We start from the raw sequence: 24,872 nt of genomic DNA on the forward strand, positions 1-24,872 counted from the left end.
TGGCCAATGCACACTTTTGGCTGCAAGTCTGGCTGGAAAATTAGGAAAAACAGGGAGGAGTGACCACTCTAGCTAGGGACCACCCCTAAGGTGTCCAGATCTGAAGTGACTCCCTCCCTGCAGAATCCTCCATCTTGGTTTAGAGGACAGGGACCAATAGGGTTAGGGATTTGTTGCCCTTCCCAAAGGGAGTGGGCACAGGAAGGGTGTAGCCACCCTCCACAACGGTAGCCATCCGGCCACTGCCTTATGAACCGTGTAACACCCCTAAATATAGGATTTAAGGGCACCCCTGAACCTAGCTCACCAGATTCCTGGCCACCTCAAGAAGAATAGAAGCATGAAGGAGGACTAAGCCAACCCCAGCTGAGAAGACTCCAGGCACCAACTGACTTGGCCCTAGCCCTACCGGCCGGTCTGCAGCTTCAAAGCCTCCTGCACCACAAAGGCGACACATCTGGCAGGACGAGGAACCTCTACAAACCCCCCAGAGGACTGATTACCCAGCAGAGGACCAAGAACTCCCCCCTATCTACAAGAAACCGCCCCTGGTCTGCGAGCCCTGCCCACTCTGCACCCACAGCCCATGTCCAGGTGGCCTACCGGTCCAGAGCAGGTCCCCAGGCGATTCTGACCTTGTGTCCACCCTGGGTTGAACCCTCCTGGCCAACACAACAACGCCAGCAGCCTAAAACCAGAGAACACCCCTGACTGTGACCGAATCCGATGCTCGACATCTAAATGTACCCCTGCACCCTCAACCCCCAGGGTTTGGGGAATCTGACCAATGGACCAGCAAAGTCCAGCAGGTGGCCCTCCTCCTTGCCCAGCATGTGGTTTTCTGAAACCTACCCCCTGGACCCAGCCCGCAGCATCTTTTGTGACCCCCAGGGTTCCTCTTTTGATAAGCATTGGGCACCCAGCCTTTTGTTTGCACCCAGCACCCGGCCTCCCCGTGTCGCTGAGGGTGTGTGATTGTTGCCTACATGTGGTCCCCCGGTGCTTACCTAAACCCCCCCCCCCCCCCCAGGTCTGATCTCCGAAGACACGGGTACTTACCTGCAAGCAGATCTTTTCCAAGCATCCCCAATCCTCATAGGATTCCATTGCAAACCTGATGTCAACTTTGACCTCTGCACCCAGCAGCCCTGTGTTGCTGGTGGTGCACTTTTAAGGTCAACCTAAACTTTGACCTATGGAAATCCTAACCTCTGAAGATTAAAGTTGTTTACTTACATGTTTTCTGGGCTAACAGTCTCCCTCCGCCCCTCTCCCTTCTAGGACCGCATGGACTCCTATGGAAAAGTGCACTGTCACCTTTTGAAATAGAAAATTACTACTTACTTATAAACAGTTTTATCTGCTAAAGCCAAAGTACATTTGATACATATGGTTAATGCCTACTCACAACTGTACTTACCTGCAACAAAGTACTTCTGGTTCTAGTAATAAAGTAACAAAATATATTCTTGCTATATAATAACAATTTGCCTGGAGTTAATCATTGAGTATGTGCCTCATTTATTGACTGTGTGTACAACAAATGCTTTGCACTACCTTCTGATAAACCTAACTGCTCGACCACACTACCACAAAAGAGAGCATTAGTATTATCCGCTTTATTCTCTGTTGAGCCTCTGGGGAACCCCTGAACTCTGTGCACACTATATCCCATTTTTATATAGTATATACAATGCTAGCTTCCTAAACACACAAGTTTAGCAAGGTTTGAAAGATCTGTGATACTACACACATTGCTCACATGGCTCTCTACTGACTCATACAACATGTATACACAGCTCATGCTGTCATGCACATACATGCTGAATTACAATTACTACAATCCTGAGGGAAGAGGTGTCCGTGGATGGCAGTAATGTCTCCTTACCTAGTTATGTGCATCCAACACAAGGAGGATCTAGGACCCCAAAAACCTCACAACACAATGTGACTGAACTTAACACATGGTACTCGCCTCCAATACCCGCACATTGCCCATCCCATTGATGCCACACAGACTGCAACAACAGGCACACAAGTAGTCTAACCAGCACACATGAGCACATCCTAGCCTGTGAGGCGGGAAAGTATTGTGAAGTGCATATACATATGTGAACATGAGGTACTTACCTGCTCCTCTGTTGAGCATACAGGGGTAGGACCTCATTAACTAGCCTCTCCAGCTTCTCTGGTGAGAAGGCAGGGGACCAATCACCTGCTGGACATGGCATCATTGCTACCAGAGGCAGTACACACCAGCTCAGGTCGTGGAGGTGTTGCTGGCAGCAGTGTCAAGAGTCAAGTGAGTGAATCTGCAGAAAATGGCGGTCACGTCCCCAGTGTACACTGTTGTCACCTCCGGCGGACACAGCCATTGGCCGTGACTGCCACTGGCAACAACACGGTTGCAACTGCCCTGAAGACCTCCGCCGGCACATGTGACCCTTGTGTTATTTGCAGCTGTGATGTGTACAGGTTGCCATGTCTATCCATTCAGAAATGCCTTGTCACATGAGATCATTGACCTGCATCATGTATCTAGCTGTGGACACACTGACTAATGTGAAAAATCATGACTTATTTTACACAGGTACCACCCTCCTGTTTACCGTCCACTGACAGACCTTCAGACCATGGAAGAACACCTCTTCATACTGCTCTACAGTCTGAATAGGCAAATATTAGTGGACTTATGTCATCAGTTGGAGCCAGATCTGATGCCAGCTATTAGTTATCCAACCAACATACCACCCATTGCACAAGTCATGTCAGTATTGCACTTTCTAGCCACAGTGTTCTTCCAACATACAGTGGCCCTGTCTGCTGGTATGTCCCAACCTATGTTCTGTCTGGTGCTGAAGAATATCCTCTCAGCATTGTTGAAACAACTGGACAGCTATATCCAGTTTCCCCAAAGTGAGGATTTAGCCCATGTGAAGGCTGACTTTTATGCTTTTGCACGCATCCTACATGTGATGGGGGGCCATGGATGGCACACAAGTTGGCTTGGCCCCACCACAGGCCAATGAACTAGTATACCAGGAAGAACTTCCATTTCATCAACATCCAAGTTGTATGTTTGGTGGACCTATACATTTCACAGGTCTGTGCCCATTATCAGAGTTCAGTCCATGATGCCTTCATTATGCAGAACAGCACAATCTCCCTGCTTATGTCACAACTGTACCCAGAGAGGTCCTGGTTGGTTGTTAAGAAACATCTTTCCTATCTGATAGAGACAACTAGCCGTAGATTCCTTATCTTATAATTGTCCCCGAGGCGTCAGACTGCATCCGGAAACTTTGCCTCAGCAGTACCTCAGCACTTCGCTAGAAGGCGTCGAGAGACTCCATAGCGATGTCATCCCCGTACATGATGTTTACGGAGTCCATATAGTCCCTCCCCCGACGCACTGACATCAGTTTCTTCTTTTCCGTGCAGCAACGCGGAACTGGAGAAGCACTTCCTCGGGTGCTTGGGCCTTTGACCCCTTTTTCTGGGATTTTTCTAATGAGAATGCATTGTATATTCCTTCAGGCTTTAAGCCCTGTGGTTTCTGTGCTTGACAGATGTTGGTCACGGACCCACATTCAGTATGTATTTGGTGTCTGGGCACTACCCACAATGGCGAAGATTGCGACGTCTCATCAACTGAAGCCCAAGTCCTTGCAGGAGCATCGGATGAACCTCTTGGCGGCTTGGGCGGAATAATCTTCCTCACGAGGCGTTGGAGTCCATCTTCTTCCTCACGCTCCAGAGAGTGATCTCAAAGTTGTTTGTGTATGGCTCCTGCGATGTCTCCAGTTCCATCAGGCATACTTAAGTAAACGTCCCGGGCGAAGTCTCGTCGGTCGACGTCACTGCCCCACGCGCCTCTCATAGAGTCTCTGAAGTGGAGCATGCGCTAGAGTTGACCTCTTCCCTTCCGCCCTACCCCAGCGCCGCGATGTCTGACCCAAATGTGGGACTACTATTCGGCCCTGCATGTTATTTTTGGGTCTTCCCCCTCCTGCTGGAGCACCTTCGGGCCCTAAGGAGGTGGCGGGTGCTCTGACGGGATCGCCACCAGCGGCTTCGTCCTTGGTGCCCAATCAGCCCCTCGACTTCGACTCCGGATTCAGATCACCACCGATGCGGGGCTTCTTGCAGCCACCATCTACTGCGCCTGATCCTCTTATACCAACTCCATCCACGGAAATATGGCTCACTCGACTTTGCTTGTTGCCCCTATTGTTCTCTCTCTAGAGCTGGCCGATGTTGTATCTGAGGAGGGTTCACCCTCTCAACGTTGACCGACGCTGGGAGCTGCGCCGTTAGAATTGGATGTTCTTACAGGGCTTGACCTTCTTATGCCTCCTTTGGAGGTTCCTGCACATCCTCAGCCTCCTTTTGCAGGCCCCATTCCATTTTCACAATCGGATTAGTTGCTTGACTTAGCCCATGCGAGTGGCCTTGATTCCTCGCCTGCGTCCAGCCTCCTCTCATCCCCTGGTTTGGCGACTGAGGAAAGTTCTGCTTTTGCAGATATGTTCAAATGGGTGGCAGAAGTGTTGCACTTGCAGCTTCCTCCTGTGCAATTGTCAACGGATCCGTTGCTGGATTTACACCTGGATCAGTCTTCTACAGAACTGATCCTCCCGTACTGTGAGGCTCTTTATGACATCCTCTCTGGTGTTTGGAACAAGACAGTTTCTGGTCCCCCTGTGGAGTGCCATATCTCCCACAGACACCAGCCAGCACCAGAAGATCCGTTATGCCTTCGCTTCCTACCGACCTCTCAGTTTTGTGGTGCAAACTGCTTTGGCTGCACATGATGTGACACAGATCCCACCAGAGCTGGAAGCCACACAGCTGGACACTTCTGGCAAGAGGATGTTCGCCTCCTCTAGCTCTGCCTCACATTCCACTAACACCTCTGTGTGCTGGTTCGCTTCTCCCATGTTCTATGGCATTCAGTGGAGCATTTGTTACCTACTCTATCTGAAGAAGCTCAGACTGCTCTTCTGCCCTTAATAAGGGATGGTCAGCAGACGGCCAAACTCACGGTTCGCTCTGTTATGGATACCACCAATTCCGTTGGTCAGCTAATGGCTGTATCGGTTGCACTATGATGAAGGGCTTGGCTAAGACCTTCCAGTTTTTTGACTCTGGTGAGAGATTCATTGCTTGACATGTCATTTAATGGCAAGTCTCTTTTTGGCGAACACCAGATAGGGCTTTGTGCCGCTTTAGAGATTCTCATAGTGGGAACTGATGTTACGTCTTCCTCTGAGCTCAAGCCGGACACCTACACAGTTGCATGCCATTTTAAGTTTCCGAGGTCGTTGCTGGGGTGTTTCTATGCGTGCACACCTATTGCAGTTATGTTGTTTCTCACAGTTGCCGTAGTCCACTGAATTTCCATTTAGCTCCAGTAGGTACTCCTGCTTTTTGCAGGTGTATTGTTATTACAAACTAGCTCCTTCTGTGATGGACTTTTCCACTTCCAATTGTGGTGCTGCGCAACATTTCCATTCTCCGGTCGTTTAGCCGCGTAGAGCGGGAACTCTGCCTCCGAGGCATTGTCATGAGTTTTAATATCATATGACCTCCCAAAGCTGTGGATCCACTCCACACATCTTGTTTCATTTCTTACCATGTATGGTGGTTCTCTTTTTGTTGTGCTTTCAGACCAAGTCTGCCTCTCCTTATTTTAAATTTAGGCAGGTCGCCTACAATCTCTGTTTTTGTGGAGATTGAGTTTAACCATGGCTCTTTCGAGCATTTTGGTGTAAGCTATTTGCTTTGTTTTTCTCCTTCTTCCCTGTTGGGAACTTTCTTCGTGCTCCTACAGGAGCAATTAATTACCTAAATAGTTAGGATTTATGTCCATCATCGCTGCATTCCATCCTTCAACAGGAGGTCTTTTCTCCCATGTTTTCCTTGGGATTTCTAATTGACATTGTGTTATGTTTTTCATTCAGACTTCCTGTTCGGATAGTCTTTATCCACCTGTAGGACCACATTCGGTGGCCTTTGAAGGTTTTTATTTTCACCTTCCTCCTGTCTTTGAAGGTGACTGTGTCACATACGTTGCTGTATGTTAATAAATAAATAAAGGAACACATATATTCCTTTTCTGTACAACCCATGTCCAGTGAAGTAGTTCCTTTATGTACATTGCTTTGGATGCTAGTATTCACTGTGCCGTTATCTCTTCATTCCTATGACGCGGAGTCACATCCTTTATTGTATGTAATTCTTGGCATATCTCTTTGACTTTTTCACTTTACTTATCTAGGGCTTTCTCTGTGGACGTCCTTTTTTTTTTTTTTCTCCATTGTCCACTGTGATTACTTATGATGTATGTCATCATACACTCGCTGCTAGCTATATGGTACCATTGCCTGTATTCCTTCCATGAACAATGGATTAGTTGGGTGGCCCATGGTCTGTTATTTTGACCTTTTGTACACTCCTTTGAGGGTTGTTTCCCTTGACATGTTTCTTTCTTACCTGTTCACATCTCTGCAGGTACTTTTATCTACATTACTTCCCCTGGAATTACAACTTATTGTAGCCCAGTGGTGGGAATGTTTTTTTCTCTGTTCACTTGGAAGTTTCTAAGGTCAATTACTCTTGGTTCATTCCAGAGATTGCCTTGTTCTGCTGGTTTTCAGCATCCCCTGTTGTTCTAAACCTAAGAATTTCCGTGGCCTCATGGTCATGGTCACAGACTCCCACTCTTAAGAGGTGGGATTCTATTCCAGGTCAGTCTGTTGGCATGCCTCACCTTTACTTTATTGCTTCTTCTGCCCTGGTTTTACCTTCAGGTTTTCCACAGCTATTGCTTCGCTTCCACTTCAATGGCTTGCTTTCATCGATTGCTTTGCTACTTTTGAGACCTCTCACAACAAGTGTTTTCTTGCGTTCTGTTCTATCTGCCTTTTTGAGTGTTTAGTTATTCCACCTTCTGTCACCTTTGATGGCCATCTTTGTTTCCTCTTCATTGCCGTTTTAGTTGAAGGTGTTTATTTCCTCCTCTTCATTTTTCTGTCATGTTATTACATTGTATTATTAGTACAAGGTGATAGTAGTTTCTTTATCCTTCATGCCATACCATTTCCACCATGTGGTTGTACTACCAACTCTCCTATGGTGTTCTTCTTTGGTCTGTCGTGTGCATGTGCTCTTTGCACATTTTGGGGCTGGACATTTTTTGTCCTTCCAAGTCGATTGTTCTGTTGGGTTCTAGAGCTGGTTTCTTTTATTTCTCCTAGGTCACCCATTGCTGTTTCTTTGAACACCTTGTGGTGTTCTGATGCTTTACTTTAGTACATCATGTTCTTCTATTTTCTCTTTGTGTGTTCCTTCACACGTATACTCTGTTTTGGGATTATCTATTTCAATGTGATACAGCTGACCTTACCACTTGTATTCTAGTTCTTCTGGTACCAACATTGTTACCTGTGACTTCTTTTCAGTTTAATCTCTACATTATGTCCCTTTGTGAGTGTTACATGCCCATTTCTCACAGTCCATTGGGCATTTTTACTCCCTTTTTCATTCTGTTCTTTATTGGCAGCTCTGCCTGCCTGACTGGTTGTGGTCACTACCATGTTCCTTTCTGGGACCTTCCTTTCCAGTCAGACTTATCATATCCCTTGTTGATATGTTGGTCATCTATTACTTGTGGGTAACATAAATTATCTTCTCACTGTGTCTGACCTACTCCCTCTTCGTTGCCAGGTTGTTCATCGCGAGACTGGTGAGATTCATTCACAACCCTCCTCCTGGGTTGAAAATCCTTTGCTATCTAATGCTAAGATGAGGAATCTGCGACTAGTTGTCAACATCAGACGGGCCAGTTACTTACTTTCGGTAACTCCTTATCTAGTAGACACACAGACTAGCTGCAGATTCCTTATCAACCCACCCATCCTCCCCGCTTGCGAACTGTGTTCTCTTCAGTCTCGCTTCGGGTATTCTCTGCTGTATTTTCATAATTATGCTTGTAACATCATTCTTTTTTGTGTTCCATCCTAGTTGGCATATACACTGTTCCACTGCCAGTTTCTATGTGGCTCCACATTGTTGTGCGGATTCTAGTCCCAGAAGAAACTGACAACAGCGCATCTGGGAGGGACTATCTGGACTCCGTTGACGTCATCTCCAGGGACGATGTCGCTACAGAGTCGTCCAGCGCCCTCTACCGATGCGCAGCGGTACTGCTGAGGAAAAGTTTCCGGATCCAGTCTGGCACCTGGGAGAGACTTCTAAGATAAGGAATCTGCAGCTAGTCTGTGTCTTTACCAGATAAGGTGTTACCAAAGGTAAGTAACTTGTCTGTTTGTGTGTGCAATGTCTGGTGCTACAATTATGAAATGAGTGACTCATTGTTGCACTTATGTCCCATCCCTTAACAGGAGACTCCACATATTCAAACCGTCCTTGGTTGTTGACACCAATAAGGAATCCAACTACGCCAAGGGATGTCCACTTCATTGGGGCCAATGGGAGATCAAGGTGGGTAGAGGAGTGAACTTTTGGGCTCCTGAAGGCCAGATTTAGATGTCTTGACCAGACTGGTGGAACCGTCCTCTACTCACCCGGAAAAGTGTGTCCCATCAATGTGGCATTCTGCATGCTCCACATCGCCCTGCCGAGGAATATCCCATACATCCCTGAGGAGTGGGAGCCTGCAGTACCGCTGGGTGAGAATCCTGAAATGCCAAGTGAGGATGACAGTGGTGAAGAATAAGGAGCTAACTTGCAGAAAGATCTCATCAACAGCTACTTTTCAGGAGCGTAGATATGTCATGCCATGTGATGTAATGACTGTACAATGAACTGTAGTTGTGAGAATGTGTGGAGTTGTGTTTTAGCAACAACAAGGGAGCTGAAAATCTGCAATATTCAGCCAAAGGCTGGTTCAACAGTTTGCCTTTGACATATCCCCACCTTGATGATGTTGCTTTGTTTCAGTCAGTTTCATTGCAATGTAATTACATTTCCAGTCACTTGCTATGCGATTTGTGTAATAGGTATGTTTTCAAGCCTATTTTCCTTGTTTTGTCTTTGTACAGGTACCTTCGCCATGACATCCTCATGTCTGCATTTCAGAGTTGTGACATTGGCAGGTGTCTGATGCTGTTCTGACATACAAAGTGGACATGGATTGTTCTAGGTAATGTCGATCACAGATTTGGGGTGTATGAGACCTGTGTCAAGACAGCTTGCACAGTGTTTGGGTGGAAGGTCAGAAGTGCTCATTGGACTTGTTTTGTGTGCTATGTTGGGCCGATTGCATCATGTGTGTCATCATGTGGGCATGAAATGTGTAGTCATCGATTGTGAGCAAGTCATTCACCCTTCACATTGGCTAAACACTAGTCTTGTATGACCTGTATGTAGCTGTAGATATGTTTTATCATTGCAGGCCACAGGGCCTGTTCCACAACACTGACACATGTTTGTGCCATACCACCAAATGCATGGTCATCCTCACTCAGCACAGGGATCCTCACTCAGCCCCACCCTCTTCAATGTCTAGATGGCACCGCTCCCCAACATCGTCCGATCCCACGGCCTCAACATTGTCTCCTACGCGGACGACACTCAGCTAATCCTCTCTCTCACGAAGGACCCCACAACCACCAAGACCAACCTCCACACCGGACTTCACCCCATCGCCAACTGGATGGAGGCAAGCCGCCTCAACCTGAACTCTGAGAAGACCGAGATCATCATCATCAGCTCCAACAAAGCAGCGTGGGACAACTCCTGGTGGCCTGCCACTATGGGAGCCTCCCCAACACCCATGCACACAACCTAAGCTTTATACTGGACCCATTGCTCACTATGACCCCGTAAGTCAACGCCATCTCATCCTCATGTTTCAACACTCTTCGCATGCTCCGCAAGACCTTCAGATGGATCCCCATTGAAACCAGAAGAACGGTCACCCACGCCCTCATCAGCAGCAGACTGGACTACGGCAACGCTCTCTACGTGGGAACAACGGCCAAGCTCCAGAGAAAACTTCAGCACATCCAGAACGCCTCAGCACGACTCATCCTCAACCTCCCTTGCCACAAACACATCTCAGCCCACCTCAGAGAGCTCCACTGGCTCCCCGTCAACAAAAGGATAATCTTCAAACTCCTGATCCATGCCCACAAGGCTCTCTATGATGCCGAACCTGCCTACCTCAACGAGCGTCTCAACTTCCACATCCCGACACGCCAGCTCTGCTCTGCCAACCAAACACTCACCACCGTCCCCCGCGTCCACCACAGCCAGCGGCAGATCCTTCTCCCACCTTGCTGCCAAAACCTGGAACTCCCTCCCCGTCAACCTACGTCTGACCCAGGACCTCCTGACCTTCAAGAAGCCCCTCCAGACCTGGCTGTTCGAGCAGTAGCACCCCCCCCCCCAGCGCCTTGAGACTCTACCGGGTGAGTAGGGTGCTTAACAAATTACTGATTGATTGATTGATAGGCCTGTGGTCAGAGACTGTTGTACTGCACTTCATCTGTCTGTATTTTGGATTATGTGATGCTGCATTGCTTTTTATTGTATTTGATAAGGCTCAAGCCGCTGACATCATCCACATTGTTTGCCTATTCTACAGGACAATGTCTGACAAATCCCTCCCTTCGGTGGTTGGGGGGCTGTATCCTGGAATATATGCTCTGATTCAGTAGGAGTCACACATTATTAAGTCACAAAGGTCTAGACATAAGGACAGCTCATGTGCTGTGCACTGGAATAAAATGTTTGGTGCGACCAGGCACTTGAACTGATGCGTTTGTGTGTAATGGTTGTAATCCTGAGCAGGACACTGTGTACTTGTAATGTAATCCTCCTTGCACAAGTAATTTGTGTCTTCATCATATAGTTCACATGGTCTTACATCTCTACAAAGTGTTGAAATTACGCAAGCACACAATAAGTTTGTGATGGGTGATTTTAATACAGTGCTGATGCAGTAAATACAATTTTGACAGAAAAGAAGAAAAAAAGGGAATAGTTATGGTGAATAAAATCATTGGAATAGATGCCACACCATTGTGAGTCCAAAGTCCACAGTACTCTGTTGTGTAGCCAATTTAGTTATAGCTCCATGCACATTATTTTAGCGCCCTAGGCCTGCCGCTGTGCACTTTACCCTAAATATATTTTATTCAGCTTCATTTATTATTTTAACAATAGGCACTTTTGCGATCTTATTTTCTTTTCTTTATCCAGCTGTTTTTGCCTAGGCCAGCACTACTTTCTCAAACAAGCTCAAACAAGACATTCTTGTTCACTCTGTGCTTCTTTCAAGGCTATAATAGGATAGGTTGCCGGTGAATGTGGTAAACGTTTAGTCTCTGGTATTCAGAGAAAAACACACATCCTTACGTAGGGACATTTTCTCAGAAACATCAGCTGTTTTATTATAAAAACACTTCCTTGTCCCTTACATGTTAGAGGGAGATTCCAGCCAGAGGACCACGACTGTATGCTGACTGGTGAACGTTTAGCTACAGCTGCTTATGCAGACATCAGGCCTTTGCTCAGGTATGGGGGATGATGTCTTCCCAGGAGAACCTGAAGGGCTGAATTAGAGCTTAACATGCTGTGCTCTATTATAGCCTAGGTAGGAATTAGTCTATTGACTCTAGTGACAAAATGGTAGCGTTATTTCTATGCTTTACTCTCCTAGTCACAATTTTAATCTTGTCATGCTGTATCATCCTGGTTATTGCAGTACATGCTTTGCTATCTAAGATGCAGTTGCTTCATTAAAATCTTATTGAAACATATACTGCCTCTGTTTGTCATTGTGTATGTGATACTCATGTAACTGAGAGAAACGGATGAGACCTGAGTGACCACGGTTTCCCTGAGAAAGCAATTACTTCATGTACTCGGCTGCCCAATCATTCTAGCCCTTGGGTAGAGATGAGGCACTGCTAGTTAGCTGGGGCAAAACCCGGATTGAGGGCGACAGGCATCACCTGTAGTGGGTCAGACTCTGTCTCACACAACGCAGGCGATCCTGCCACTCAAAATCCAGTAGTCATTAGAATGAGAGCACAAGCGACAACTCCACCCATTGGAACTGGTGGGTAGTTCAGCATCAGTCAACAAAGCGAATGTGTGGCACACAAAGGAGTTCATTTAGGAAGAGGTCACTTGGCAGTGGTGGGTGTCTTGCCATCTGAACTACCTGGATTATTTGCCGTTTGTCCCTGCGTGAGTGGTGGGGGTAGTGGGATCTGCTGCTACAGAGGCAGGAGTGTCTGGGGCTAGTTCCTCTAGCATAGGCTCCCTTCCTGTGGGTGGCACCAATGCAGAAGAGCCTGGTGTTTTTGCACTAAAGGAAGGGGTAGAGTGCTGTTAAAGATCCCAGCTCAGGGTGGGGTTAATGTCCCTCATCACTCCTGTTAGGGAGGACATGTTGGTTTTGTGAGCCTCCCACTGTTCACACATTTCCCTGTGCAGGTCCCTCTGTAGTTGCTTTATTTCTCGGAGTTCGGTTACTACCTGGCCCATTATGCCTTGGGACTCCTGATAGACCCCCAATACGTGGATGATGATAACCTGGCCGACATGCTCAGAATTGAGCATGAGCTGTATCTTGGTCCCTCCCAGTTCAGTAAACTTCAATTGAGAGTTAGCAGGCAAGGGTATTTTGACAAGTGTCCACTGTCCTTGTGTTTGGCGTTCCTGAAACAGTGCTTCCTGGGAGTTGCAGTCATGTCACTCTCCAGAATACACACAGTTGACAAATGGTATTCTCCGAGGTGGGTAATCTCCAATTAAGAGTTCATAAATAGATAAATGTGGGCAAGTGAACATTGTTTTTGTGGTTGGAGTTAGAGACACAGCGCATATTGGGCTTAGCATTCCGGTCACTACCTCAATTTCCCACCACCATACAGAAGAGGAAACGTCATTTGAGAGTTAAGGCACAAGGGTGTTTGGGCCTGAGAACACTGGGCTTGTGTTTGGAGTTGGAGAGACAGAAACTTCTGTCCTTAGCAGTCATGTCACTCCCTCTAATTCATACACTTGATAAATGTCATCTCCACAGGTGATTTCACTTCATGTGTGAGTTACCAACCCGGAGCCTTTGGAGAAGAGGACACTGGACTGTTGGTTGGAATGACAGTAAGCAGGTCTCCTGAGAGTTGCACTCATATCACTCCCTGTACTACACACACTATATAAATATCATCCTGCAAGGTGAGTACACTTCAATAGAGAGTTGAGACACAGGGGTCTTTGGACAAGAGAACACTGTGCTGGTGTTTGCAGTTACAGAAACAGGGCCTCATGGGAGTTGCAGTCATGTCACATCCTCTACTCCCCAATACTAGACAAATGGTATCTCCCCCCACCCGGTGAGTAAACTTAATTTAGAAATTGACAAACCGTGATCTTTGGACAAGAGAACACTGTGCTGGTGTTTGGAGTTACAAAAACTGCACCTCCTGGGAGTTGCAGCTAAGTCAGTCCCTGTACTACACTCACCATCCACACACAAATATCAACCTCCCATGTGAGTACACTTCAATAGAGAGTTGAGACACAGGGGTCTTTGGACAAGAGAACACTGTGCTGGTGTTTGAAGTTACAGATACAGGGCCTCCTGGGAGAAGCAGTCATGTCATTCCCTCTAGTACACACACTATACAAATATTATCCCCCCACGTGAGTACACTTCATGTCTGACTAAGTTTATCCCTCCGTTATCAAATCCATGCTACTCTGACTCAACCTACTTTGGGAATCAGAATCCCAGCAACTTTGGTCTCTCTAACCCCTCTGACACTGCTTTGACATTATCTAATAGGTATGAGACCCTGAGCTCACTAGAGCAGTTAGATTGACCATCACTAACTGTGCCACCCATGCAAAGCCCCCTGGAGACAAACGTACCCCCACAGTCCCCCCAGAATCTAAAGGAGTCCCTGATACACGTGATATACAGGGTATGACACCCCTAGGGATTATTTCATGGAATGTTGCAGTTCTAAAATCAAAAATTGGAAACCCTGACTGGATAGATTTAGTGATGGGAAACCTCATTATTTGCTGTCAGGAGACCTGGCTCACAGAATCACCACATATTAATGGCTATACCACATATTATGTTCCTGCAACCAAGGCCCTTGCAGGTAGAGCTAAGGGCGGTCTGGCCATTTTCTTATCTGTGGAGGCTGGCGGGACGGAAGCACGTGTTGTAGGCATATCGCCTTTCTTCCTGGCCCTATCTCTGAAACTAGAAGAACCATTCGATATACTACTGATCAACTACTATAACAACACCTTTGATAACTCGGACATTAGTGTGGTCAGTAGTTTGGAGACCTTAATAAATAAGGTAACAGTATCCAGCAAAAAGGACATAAGAATAGTCTGGGTTGGTGATTTTAATGCCCACCTCTGCGAGCCAGAGTTCCTTGACTGCTGTGGACTCCTGGACGAGAATGACAATCCCATTCAACACTTCAAACATTCCCCGTACGGGAACGCTCTTAATTCTTTGATAACAGTAAATTCTCTTTCCTTTCCCACACCCGCTATTAGAGGGATACGAACATTTGTAAGGGGGGACACTCACACCACTATTGACTATATTATTTACTCTAGAGAACTGTCCCCTATTACAGGACAATTCAGGGTTACCCCGACCTGTTTTAGTGATCATAATCCCTTGTCCATTGTGATTAATTTAGATTTGACAAATGATTCAAGAAGAGGGAAGCGACACCTTGCCATGAAGCTCTCATCCCAAAAAGGGCTTACAATCAAATGGGGGAAGATAAACAGTAATAATTTTTTTAGAGATTTATTTTTGAATAAATGGCCAGACGTTATGACATCCCTGGATGAAAATAAGGCCCCACATGAAATTATTCATGCATTCTCCTCTCTGACAAAATATATGGCGGAGAAACTACAGCTAATAAAGCTCACGGCCCAAGATGGTTTAACCACGCATGTACCACATCCCTAAGCAAGCTAAAAAAAACAATCAATGCATCTCCCAAAGATCTACAAGCAATTAAGATTGCCAGGAAAAACTATAAAGAAGTTCTTGCCAAAAGGAAAGTTGAACTAAGTGAATCTGCGTGGGAGGAATTGATGGCTGCAAGCAAAATCAAAGATACAACTGCATTCTGGCATGTGGTTAACTCCCCACTATTGAGCGATAAATATGAGACGCCCATGGACACTGTCATCCTAGCCAAGACCTGGGTGGACTATTTTAAAAAAAACTTTCGCCATAGAGACAAATACCCAATCAGAAATATTAAATTGTCTAAAACCTGCAGGAAATGATCAACTAAATTTGGCTTTTAGTTATATTATAAGCGTGGATGACGTTAAACAAGCAATTCAAGATAGTCCATCTGAGAAAGCCCCGGGTCCAGACAGAATTCCTGCTGACTGATATAAAGCACTTCCAGACTTCTGGGGTCCACTGCTAACCAACGTCATGAGATCTGCTGTGGTGGGCCCTCTAGTAGACTCTTGGAAAGAAGCGATCATCGTCCCGATTTTCAAGAAGGGAGATAGGGCAGACCCCCTGTGCTATCCCCCAATTTCTTTGCTGGACAGTTCAGTCAAAATTTTAGGCCGAGTAATTTTAAATAAGCTAGAAGAATGGGCAACTGATACTCACTCCCTCTCAGAAATACAATTTGGCTTTCGCCCAGGGGTGGGTACAGTCGAACAAACTCTTAATTTGACACTTATAGTCCAGAAATATACTAAAGCCAAAAGGGGCTGTATACACCTAGCATTTATGGACCTCTCCTGCGCTTTCGATACAGTCAGCAGGGAGAAATTGTGGAAGGTAACGCTGGGTATGGGCGTGGACAAAGACATAGTTATATTACTTAGTAAACTTCATGCCTGCACAGAGGCTCGGTCCGTTACTCCCGGGAGGGAGGCCTGACAGAGAAATTCCCCTCACAAAAAGGGGTTAGACAGGGATGTGTTCTTGCCCCTTTCCTCTTTCTTCTATATATAAATGGGCTGGAAAAATTTCTTTGCGAGTTAGGGAAAGATTCCGCAGTTATCAATAACTCTCCAATTCCTGTACTTTTATATGCAGATGATGCAGTACTAATTTCAAGGACAGCAAATGGCCTCCAGATTTTATTGAATGCTTTTAATACCTTTATGAGGAACCTTGGTCTTAAAATTAACAGAACTAAGTCATTTGTTATGAAGTGCGGTCCTAAATTAGCAAACACGAAAAAATTTACTTTAAATGGGCATGAGATACTTAAGGTCCCACATTTTACGTATCTGGGGGTCCCTATTGATGTTGATTTTAACTGGAAGTTTTTAGTCAATATACACTCAATTCAATTTCAAAAAACCATTGAAGCGGTTTTTAGGTTTGCAAGAAGTCTTCGGCATAAACCTGTTGAGGAAATGACTGTCTTCACTTCTAAATGCCTCTCTGTCGCGACATTTGGAGCTGGGATCTGGGGGCTTGCAGAATGTACAGGGCTCCAGATTATAGAAAATACATTTCTAAGAAGACTGCTATCAGTCCCCCAATCTACATCAGTAAAGTTCTGTCATAAAGAAGTAGGTTTAAGATACATATCTAGCTATATAAAACTTCAACCTCTTATATTGTGGGTAAAAATCTGGACTAAGCCTGAAGCGCTTCTATGTAGAAAGGTGATACAGGACTGTCTCCTTTTGTCACGATCTCTAGCTATACCCTGGCTTAGATATGTTTATCTTTCTCTCCTGTCATTAGGATTAGGAGATTTTTTCCTCAAACCAGATACTCTAACAAGACAGGACATTAAGAAGGTTAAAGATATATTCTGGCAGAAAAATCAGGACATGGACCCAGCCTCTAGCTCAATGAGACTATGGACAAGTTATGAGACACAACAACTTGAACCAAAGCTGTATCTGACCATCACTAATCATGAGCGACAAAGGTTTTTACTCACAAGACTACGTCTAAACACCTTACACTATCTGGTAGCATTCCCAGTTGCTGGAACCTGGCTTAAGAACCTCCCTCCTTGTTGCTGCGATGGAAAGACATCTCAAAGTACATTACATTTTATGCTTTTTTGCACTTTGTATACTGCTCCAAGAAAAAGATTTTTACGTCCGCTATTTCAGTCTAACAGTATTAGAACTTGCCAACTTGCATACTCCCACTTACATGATTTGGGAAATATGGACATAATCCAGGCTGTGCAAAATTTTATGCATGCTGCCATTGGTGTTCGGAAAATGTATTAACGACGCTTTTAGAAATTTTTATGACTGTGAAATCTGTATGTTATTTATTTATTTTATGTCTTTTATGGTCTTTTTGCACCGAATAAAGTAAACTAAAGAAAGACTTTAACTTTAAAAGAGATGTAAAGTCCAACACGCTACTTGCTGGAAACCTCTCTCTGATTTAGCACTTCCAGTGAGATAGAAGAAGTATTCTTATATATGGTGTGCCAGACATTGCACAATGTAGTTTGCATTTATGAGAAAAGCTCAACAAGTTACTTTTGGAAAAGTGCTTGTGATGTAGCACCCCCAGGGAGAGAGGGAAATACATTTCTACTCCTTCACAACGCAAGTTGCTCCAGGTATTGTACGTTGTTTTTTTGCTGTGTTTTATACTGTACTGTGGCGTCATCTCCTTTCAACCGTTCCCTTTTTTCTATCAAACATTGCACTAGCTGTGCTGTAAGCCATTCAACTCTGTGCTGCACAGGGTAATCTACTGCAAGAAGAACCCGCATGGTCCGGTGTAAATATTGTGATTTTGTTACTCATGAGAAATAATTGTTGTTTTTTTGTTTTTCAGTTCGATCTTTATCCACCATGGTGAATCGATTAGAACTGCTGTCAAAGCAAAAGGGGTACGTTTGGTGTACTTTTTCTTTTATATCGCTGGACAATAAAGATCGATAATGTTAAGGTTTTTGAAGGTGAGGGCTTATACAGTAGATGGATATCTGATAACTGAATACATGAAGCAATTCAGAGTAAGGCAGTAGGGCGCACAACTCTACAAAGCACTAAGAGGACATAAGAGGGTTTCCATTAGGCATATCAAAAGGCCACGTTCACAGCCAAAGAATAGCCAAACACAATGAGGTACAAATTATTCTTAATATCTATTCTTAACAGTGAACACCCAATTGCCATCCTAGGACACAGAACCTCCATCACAGTTTTTTTGCACTTAAGAGAATAAACGATGCTTTTCTGACAACGTTGCAGTGATTACAAAAGTGAGTCCACTGTGCAGTTCTTTGACAGCTTTCCAAGTTAAATCATTGTCTGTGTAAATTTACACTTGTTGTCCTGATGATATTTCACTAACACTTCACGAAAAAACTTAAGAACCTGATGCTAAGCTCTTTGATCTGGCTGCACGTGAGCTACTCTACATCTATTTGTTGCCCGGTCAAACAGCGATTAAACATTTGGTCTCATGTTGCCATATACCATTATTCATAAACTTTTCAAAATCCTATCCACGGTGTCACTGCACGTTCCTGTTCCATTGCTAACCTTTCTCTGCATTGTAAAACTATTTTGAAAAAAGCGGTCATACAACTCTTCAAATCCTTTCATGTGTAGGCACAAATCAGCGATGCTTTAAACCTCTTCATGTCACTAAAAATACTTTTAGGTTAAAAATGAATGTAAATGAAATATATTTATTTATTTAAAATGTAGGATGCATAGAAATGCTAGAATACTAATAACTTAATTTTTAAGCATGTTATTTTTTTTATTGGCATATCGAAACATAACATCTCACAGTCAAACAAAAAATTACAGTTAAAAAAGACAAAAGTAAATCTCGGTGTAAAATACATCTTATATGTTAATATACATAATCGTTTGGGAACTCCCCAAATTTTTTGTACCAACAGCTTTAAATCTACTGTGATATGACTCAAAAAACCAAGGTGTAAAATACGTACATATCAAGATGAGGGCTATATAAATGCTGAAATAGTTGGCATAGGTTATGATTGAGACAATCTTTAAATTTGTTTCAAATAAAGCCATATAAACCATGTTTCATATAAAAACCATTCTTGCTTGAGGCAGGGCTAGTGACCGTGTGCAAAATTTAACAGATATAAAGGCTCTTTTTATAAACCTTCCCAACCAAGAGCTTTAGAAGCTTCAACAGTGTATAGATCTATTCTTTGACAAGTGAGTATTTTTGCACTTACTGCCCCTGTTAGTGTGTCACATTTTTGTATTCAATAGATATTAAACATTAATGATGCTACAGAAATAAAAGGAAAGTTTCGATTTCATGCTCATGTGACTGGGTCAATAGCCCTGTGCAAAACAACGCAAATATAAACCCTTCTCCTGAACCATCCCATCCAAATACTATGAGGTCTCTAGACCATTGCAGCCAAAAACTTATTCTGAGGCATCCCCTCCAAGTGCTTTGAGGGCTCTACGACGGGTAGACCAGGCAGCCAACAGATATCTGTATACTGCACTTACTACCACTGTAGATTTGTCACTTTTACAAATTCTATAGGCATTAGCCCAGTCGTAGAGAAACAGAGTTTTGCTAAGTGGGATAATCAATTTTTTCCTAGGGATCTTATATTTAGGACAGAAAAAAAGAAAATGTTCTATTGATTCCACACATGATTGGCACAGTTTACCTTTATCATCTTCAGAACTGATTGACGACCATTGGGCAGTGAAAGCATTAACAGGTAGGATGCTGTGTCTAAACTGGAGAAATAGGGAGCGAGCATAGGCCGGTATGGGCAGGTCAAAGAAATGTTCGGCCTGTGTCTCCTGCTTGCCAAGCAAAAATTCTGACGTTAGTCGATCCAGCCTGCTCCTCTGGGAAATCCAATCATTTACCCTGCCCCATTATCTCTGCTTGACGAGCGTGGCAGCACCCGTTGGGATTGATTCAGGAGAAACTGAGAGAAACTGGGAGAAACCCAATTAAACCCAAGCAGATTTCATTTCCCTCAGCCAACTAATCTTGTCTAAGCAGCTTGAGCTCCCTAATAGGTCTCTGATTTCCTCCCTAAAGGCTCCAGTTCCTCTGTCTTCCAGAGCCGGATCCAATAGAAGGTGAGCTTCAGGGCTGTTTGATCTACAATGTTGTTCAACCCGAGATCCAGTCTTAGAGGTACTAATGGAGTGCCCTTCACAAGCCTAGCTATATATCTGATGAAGTCGTTTTCTTTGACTAGTAGGATATTCTGCTGTCTATCAAAGCCCCATGATTCAGCTCCATATAGGGCGGCTCCCCTGGCCTTATAAATTTCCACAATGGGGTTTAATGGGGGACTAATGACCGCTTTGCGGCCCAAAGCTCCCCCTCTGTGACATATGATATGGGCACTTTTACTAATATGTGCGTCCCATCTTCACAAATCTGTCAATCTGATCCCTAAATAGTCGATCTCATTAACTCTCAAGAGTGACAGAATTCATTGTTTTACTAGCATTCACCTTCTTCTTTCCCTGGCAGCAAATCGTCAGTTTTGTTTTACCGACATTGACCTCAAGGTCAAAGTCTTTACACAAAAAAACAAAATTGATCAACTAAATTTTGCAGTCCCGTAGGTGATTTTGCCATAATAATGGTGCCGTCTGCATAAAGCAGCCCTGGAATTTTCTGACCAGCCAACTGTGGCGAGTCATTCATGCAATTATTTAAATACTTGATGCAGTTGTTAATGTACAGGAGAAAGAGGGTGGGGGCAAGAACACAGCCTTCCTGCACCCCCCTCTCAGTGATAACTGGGTCTGTCAGTTCAACTTCCCTTCCACATCTAATTCGAGCAAAAGTACCTTCGTGGAGTCGAACAATCAAGTTCAAGAGTCCACTAGGAACTCCCGTTTTGCTCAATGTGTACCACAGTTTGTCTGGGAACCAGATTGAAGGCTGTAAGGAGATCAATGAAGGAAACCTATAGGTTCCCTCCACCGATATCCACTGTCTTCCATCTGAATGCCATAAACCTCATCACTTGTTCAATTGTGCTGACTGCAGGCCTGAATCCTGCCTGCAAACTTGAAATGGCCCCACTCTCCTCAATCCACTCGTCCTAATGGTTCAAAATCTGTTTAGCAAGAGTTTTTGGGAGGTTGTCTAGCAGGCTTATAGGCCGATAATTAGATGGATCACTAGGATTTCCCTTCTTAGAAGGGGACTATTTCAGCCCCTTTCCATGTGTAGGGGATGGACGCACCTGCATCCACTGCATTGAAGACCTTATTTAAGTAAGGTGTCCCGATGTCAAGTTTTGATTTATAGAGGTCACTCAGTATTTTATTGAGGCCGGGGGCTTTGCCCCACTTAAGGGAAGATATTGCTGCCTTGGTCTGAGCTAAGGAAAACTTAGTTGGGGATACACTTCCTTCCCTACTAACACTCCTCTCTATGGGATCATACTCATCACACCCAGAGTAGAGTGAACTGAAGTGTTTGACCAATTCATCAGGAAGAATTGATATCCCAAACAGGGGCTGGGGTTCACCACTGTCATTGGAAACCAGTTTCCAGAACTTGCTGGCATCCTTGTTTCTAGCAGCCTCTAGAAGGGCTATCCAACACTTCTCTTCCCAGCTTCTCCATGCCTTGGTCAACTCCAGCCTGTAGTTTTTCCTTGATTGTTTGATTGGATCTCTAATCTCTCTTCTAAGATCCCTCCATAGCCTATTCTTGGCCTCTCTGCCCGATCGATCTATTGTACCACCTATCATGTCACTTAATTCTCATTTTGCCTGAAGCCTCTTTAATGAATAACTTTCAGGCAATCAAATAATTTCAAGTGCTCAACCAGTATCCTTCCCTCATCCTGCTCGAATTGGAGCATGCGTTCCATGTGGTTTGCCATTAATCTGTTGATGGTTACAATGCCACATTGGGAGCAGTTGATTGTTTACCACTTAACATTCTGTTTGTTATTTGTCATAGTGAGATGCCGATCAAAATCCTTAGAAACAGGGGCCCCAATAACAGGTAGCAGACTCCTAGTAGTGAGTACCAGTGGGTCATGGTCACTTTCCTCGTGCTCCGCTACCACCATGTCTTCCATATGTCCCCACAAGCGTATATCTAGTAGAAAGTAGTCAATAGGACTCCTGTCTAAATGTAGGAGAGGGATTTACGTCTGAGGGAGAGCGCCCATTACATGCTCGAAGACCGTGGGCAAGCGTGTTATTAACAATTTGGAGTGCCGCCCTAGTCAGACTGTGTCCTTTGCTCTGCAGCAATTATGGGATACCCAATAGACTATCCTGTTCTTGGTAGAGCTTCTGCGTCAGTGAATATGGCTTGAATGTAGCATTAAAGTACCCAGCAAGCCTGGGTATAATGGGCACTGTTTCTCCTAATTAACATTTTATCAAGGGCCCATAACATTTCGGATTCACATCTTCTTCCTACGCTCCTGCTACAGATGTTTACCACTAGTAGCTCTTTGTGGCTGGACAGAACTAAGCCCTGTAGGTCAGCACAACCCATATCCAATTCTCTCATTTGGCACTTGAGGGAGCCACTGATCCAAATAAGTAAGCCCCCCGAGGGCCTGCCGGAAGACACCCTGTTTGCTGGAACTCAATAGCTCTTGTACCCTGGCCTATGCTTGGGCTCCATGACCCACGTTTCCTGGAATATACAAATCATATGCTCATCTATAAAAAAGACCCCATTCTGGGATGGACATTTTGGCTTCTAGCCCTGCTATGTTCCAACTGATAATGTTAACTGGCTTCTCAGACAATGCTTGTACTTGTGATTGAGTCCAAGTTAAACCGGCTGGGATTAATTTTTGCATTGGTTCAGCCTCCAGACAAGCAGTTCCATAGCTAGGAACATCAGGCACATCAAAAGCTACCATCGACCCCCTCCTCACCTCCTCCTGGAGGTCCCTGCTTAGCCCCCTCTTTAAGTCAATCCACTTCGGACAATGTGGATGGAATTTGGCTACACACGCTCTGTTGGAGAGGTGCATCACCATTTTGGACACAAGAACTAACATGGCCTCTTGAGCATGTTCCAACCCCCTTAATAAAGTAAAAACCTGTGTGGGGATAAAAAAAACTGCAAGTCTGCACAGAAAAAGCCCCCGTGGCAGTGGGCCAACTTTGCAGCAATTTAAAAAGATCTGATTGACTATAACAGGAGAGTTAAAATTTACAACAATTCAATCCCCTTCACAGAACCTCTTCAACAAGCCCACCCCACCCACCCTCCTTACCATGAGTATTGAAGATACCATTGAGAATGGGAAGTTAGCATTAACATATAACCATTGGATAACCTTGTATTTCAGTTCTGTATAAGTCTCCGAGCTGAAAAATGGGTACATTAGTAATCACTGCCACCCATGGACTGGCCTCCGGGGGAAGATGTAAAACCCTGTGAAGACTATCACTGCTTCTTGCCATCTTCTGGGTGTTTGCAGCCTGACAATTTAGGAGTCTCCCTGTTGTGCTTGGTCACTGGATTGGCGTAATTGTCTCCCCTGTTAATAGTGGCAGCGTCTCCGAAGTGATAATCATCCAGATCATGGCTGGGACATCCAGCAAGGTCCTTACTCATGACAGTCTGGCAGAGGCACCTTTACGAGCAAGATTGCGATGTGCTTCAAAATGTGATGAGGTTCCCTCTTGGCACAGCAGAGCCCTGTCCTGTGACCCAGGCAATGGAGGGTTGCTCAGGGGCTGGAGCAGTGGGGAGGAGATTGTAGGCAATAGCTCGTTAGACATGAATAGTTGGGCAAACCCCACCCAATTTTTCTTCAATGGCTATTAGGTGGTTCTCTATAGGATGCAGTCTTTTGGCTAACCCCTCCACTATGTCCACTGTTATTATGGCAACTAGGTTGACAGGGTCCTCCTGGAGCCTCTCAGCCATTCCTCTTTCAATTTCAGACCTGAGGGGGCCCAAAGTATGTGCCCGTTTGTTCTTTAATGGATTATCCCCATGCTTTCTTTTCCCTTTGATGGCTGGATTCTCTGTCATACAGACCAAAGTGCCCAGTGAAACCGCAGCAGCTCTGCCCTAAATAGGTTAGTCTAACAGGTGACTGATATCTCCTGGCAGCCATCAAGCTTGACTCCCTGTAGGTTGGCCCTGGAGGCTGATAGAAGTGTCAGCGGTAACTGGGTTAGTGAGGAAGAGGCAGTCTGGGGAGCTGTAATAGACAGTCAGCAGATTCAGTCTCCTTTTCTATAGCTTCAACTGCCTTTTGTAGGAAGCCATCGAGTGTACTGAGACCTCTAAAACTATCGTGTGAGGTTGCTACCTTCCGCTTGCCCATCTTGTCCCAGGTACCAAAAGCATAAGCAATACAATCCAAAATGGTCTCAGCTCTTGTAGAGCCACTGTCTAACAGGAAGCTGCAAACCTAATTGATAAATGAAGTGCCATTTACTGTACTTAAGGGAGTATGTGAACACGTTAGGGGGTGGCCCAGCCTTGTCTGGCCAATGACTGGCAAAGATGGGCCCACTCTTCGCCCGGGCAACACCCCTGCGTGCACCGCGCAGCGGGCGGTGCTGGCTCCTCAAAAGTGCCCAATGGCCCGCACAGCTGCGACTACTGATACTGGGGCCTACAGTCCTCCGAGCCTCTGGAACCCACTCTGCTGCTCATTGCATACATTTTCATAGATTTTCACTTGTATATAAAATGAAATAATAATTATTTTTCTGAAGTTTAAATTAAAAAAATAAATTCCCACTTAGTTTAAAAAAAAAAAAAAAGTTGTATTCCTTATGTGCCAAATTAGTAGTGAAAATGATTAAAGTTACATTAATTTATGCATTCAAAAAGGGTTGTTAAAATATTTTATAAATAAAAATGTTAATTCGAAATATTTTTACATTAA

At 44.8% G+C, this 24,872-nt stretch overlaps 1 protein-coding gene across 1 annotated transcript in view; it reads left to right on the forward strand.

The window, feature by feature from the left end:
• LOC138259058 (mediator of RNA polymerase II transcription subunit 1-like) overlaps positions 1-24,872 on the forward strand; it is a 582,859-nt gene that overhangs the window by 216,396 nt on the left and 341,591 nt on the right. The window contains exon 4 of the mRNA XM_069206503.1: positions 17,828-17,882. Coding sequence (XP_069062604.1) covers positions 17,828-17,882 — 55 coding nt within the window. The remainder of the gene's footprint in view (positions 1-17,827; positions 17,883-24,872) is intronic.

Source organism: Pleurodeles waltl, chromosome 2_1, assembly GCF_031143425.1.
Source record: "Pleurodeles waltl isolate 20211129_DDA chromosome 2_1, aPleWal1.hap1.20221129, whole genome shotgun sequence".
Classification (NCBI taxonomy): domain Eukaryota; kingdom Metazoa; phylum Chordata; class Amphibia; order Caudata; family Salamandridae; genus Pleurodeles; species Pleurodeles waltl.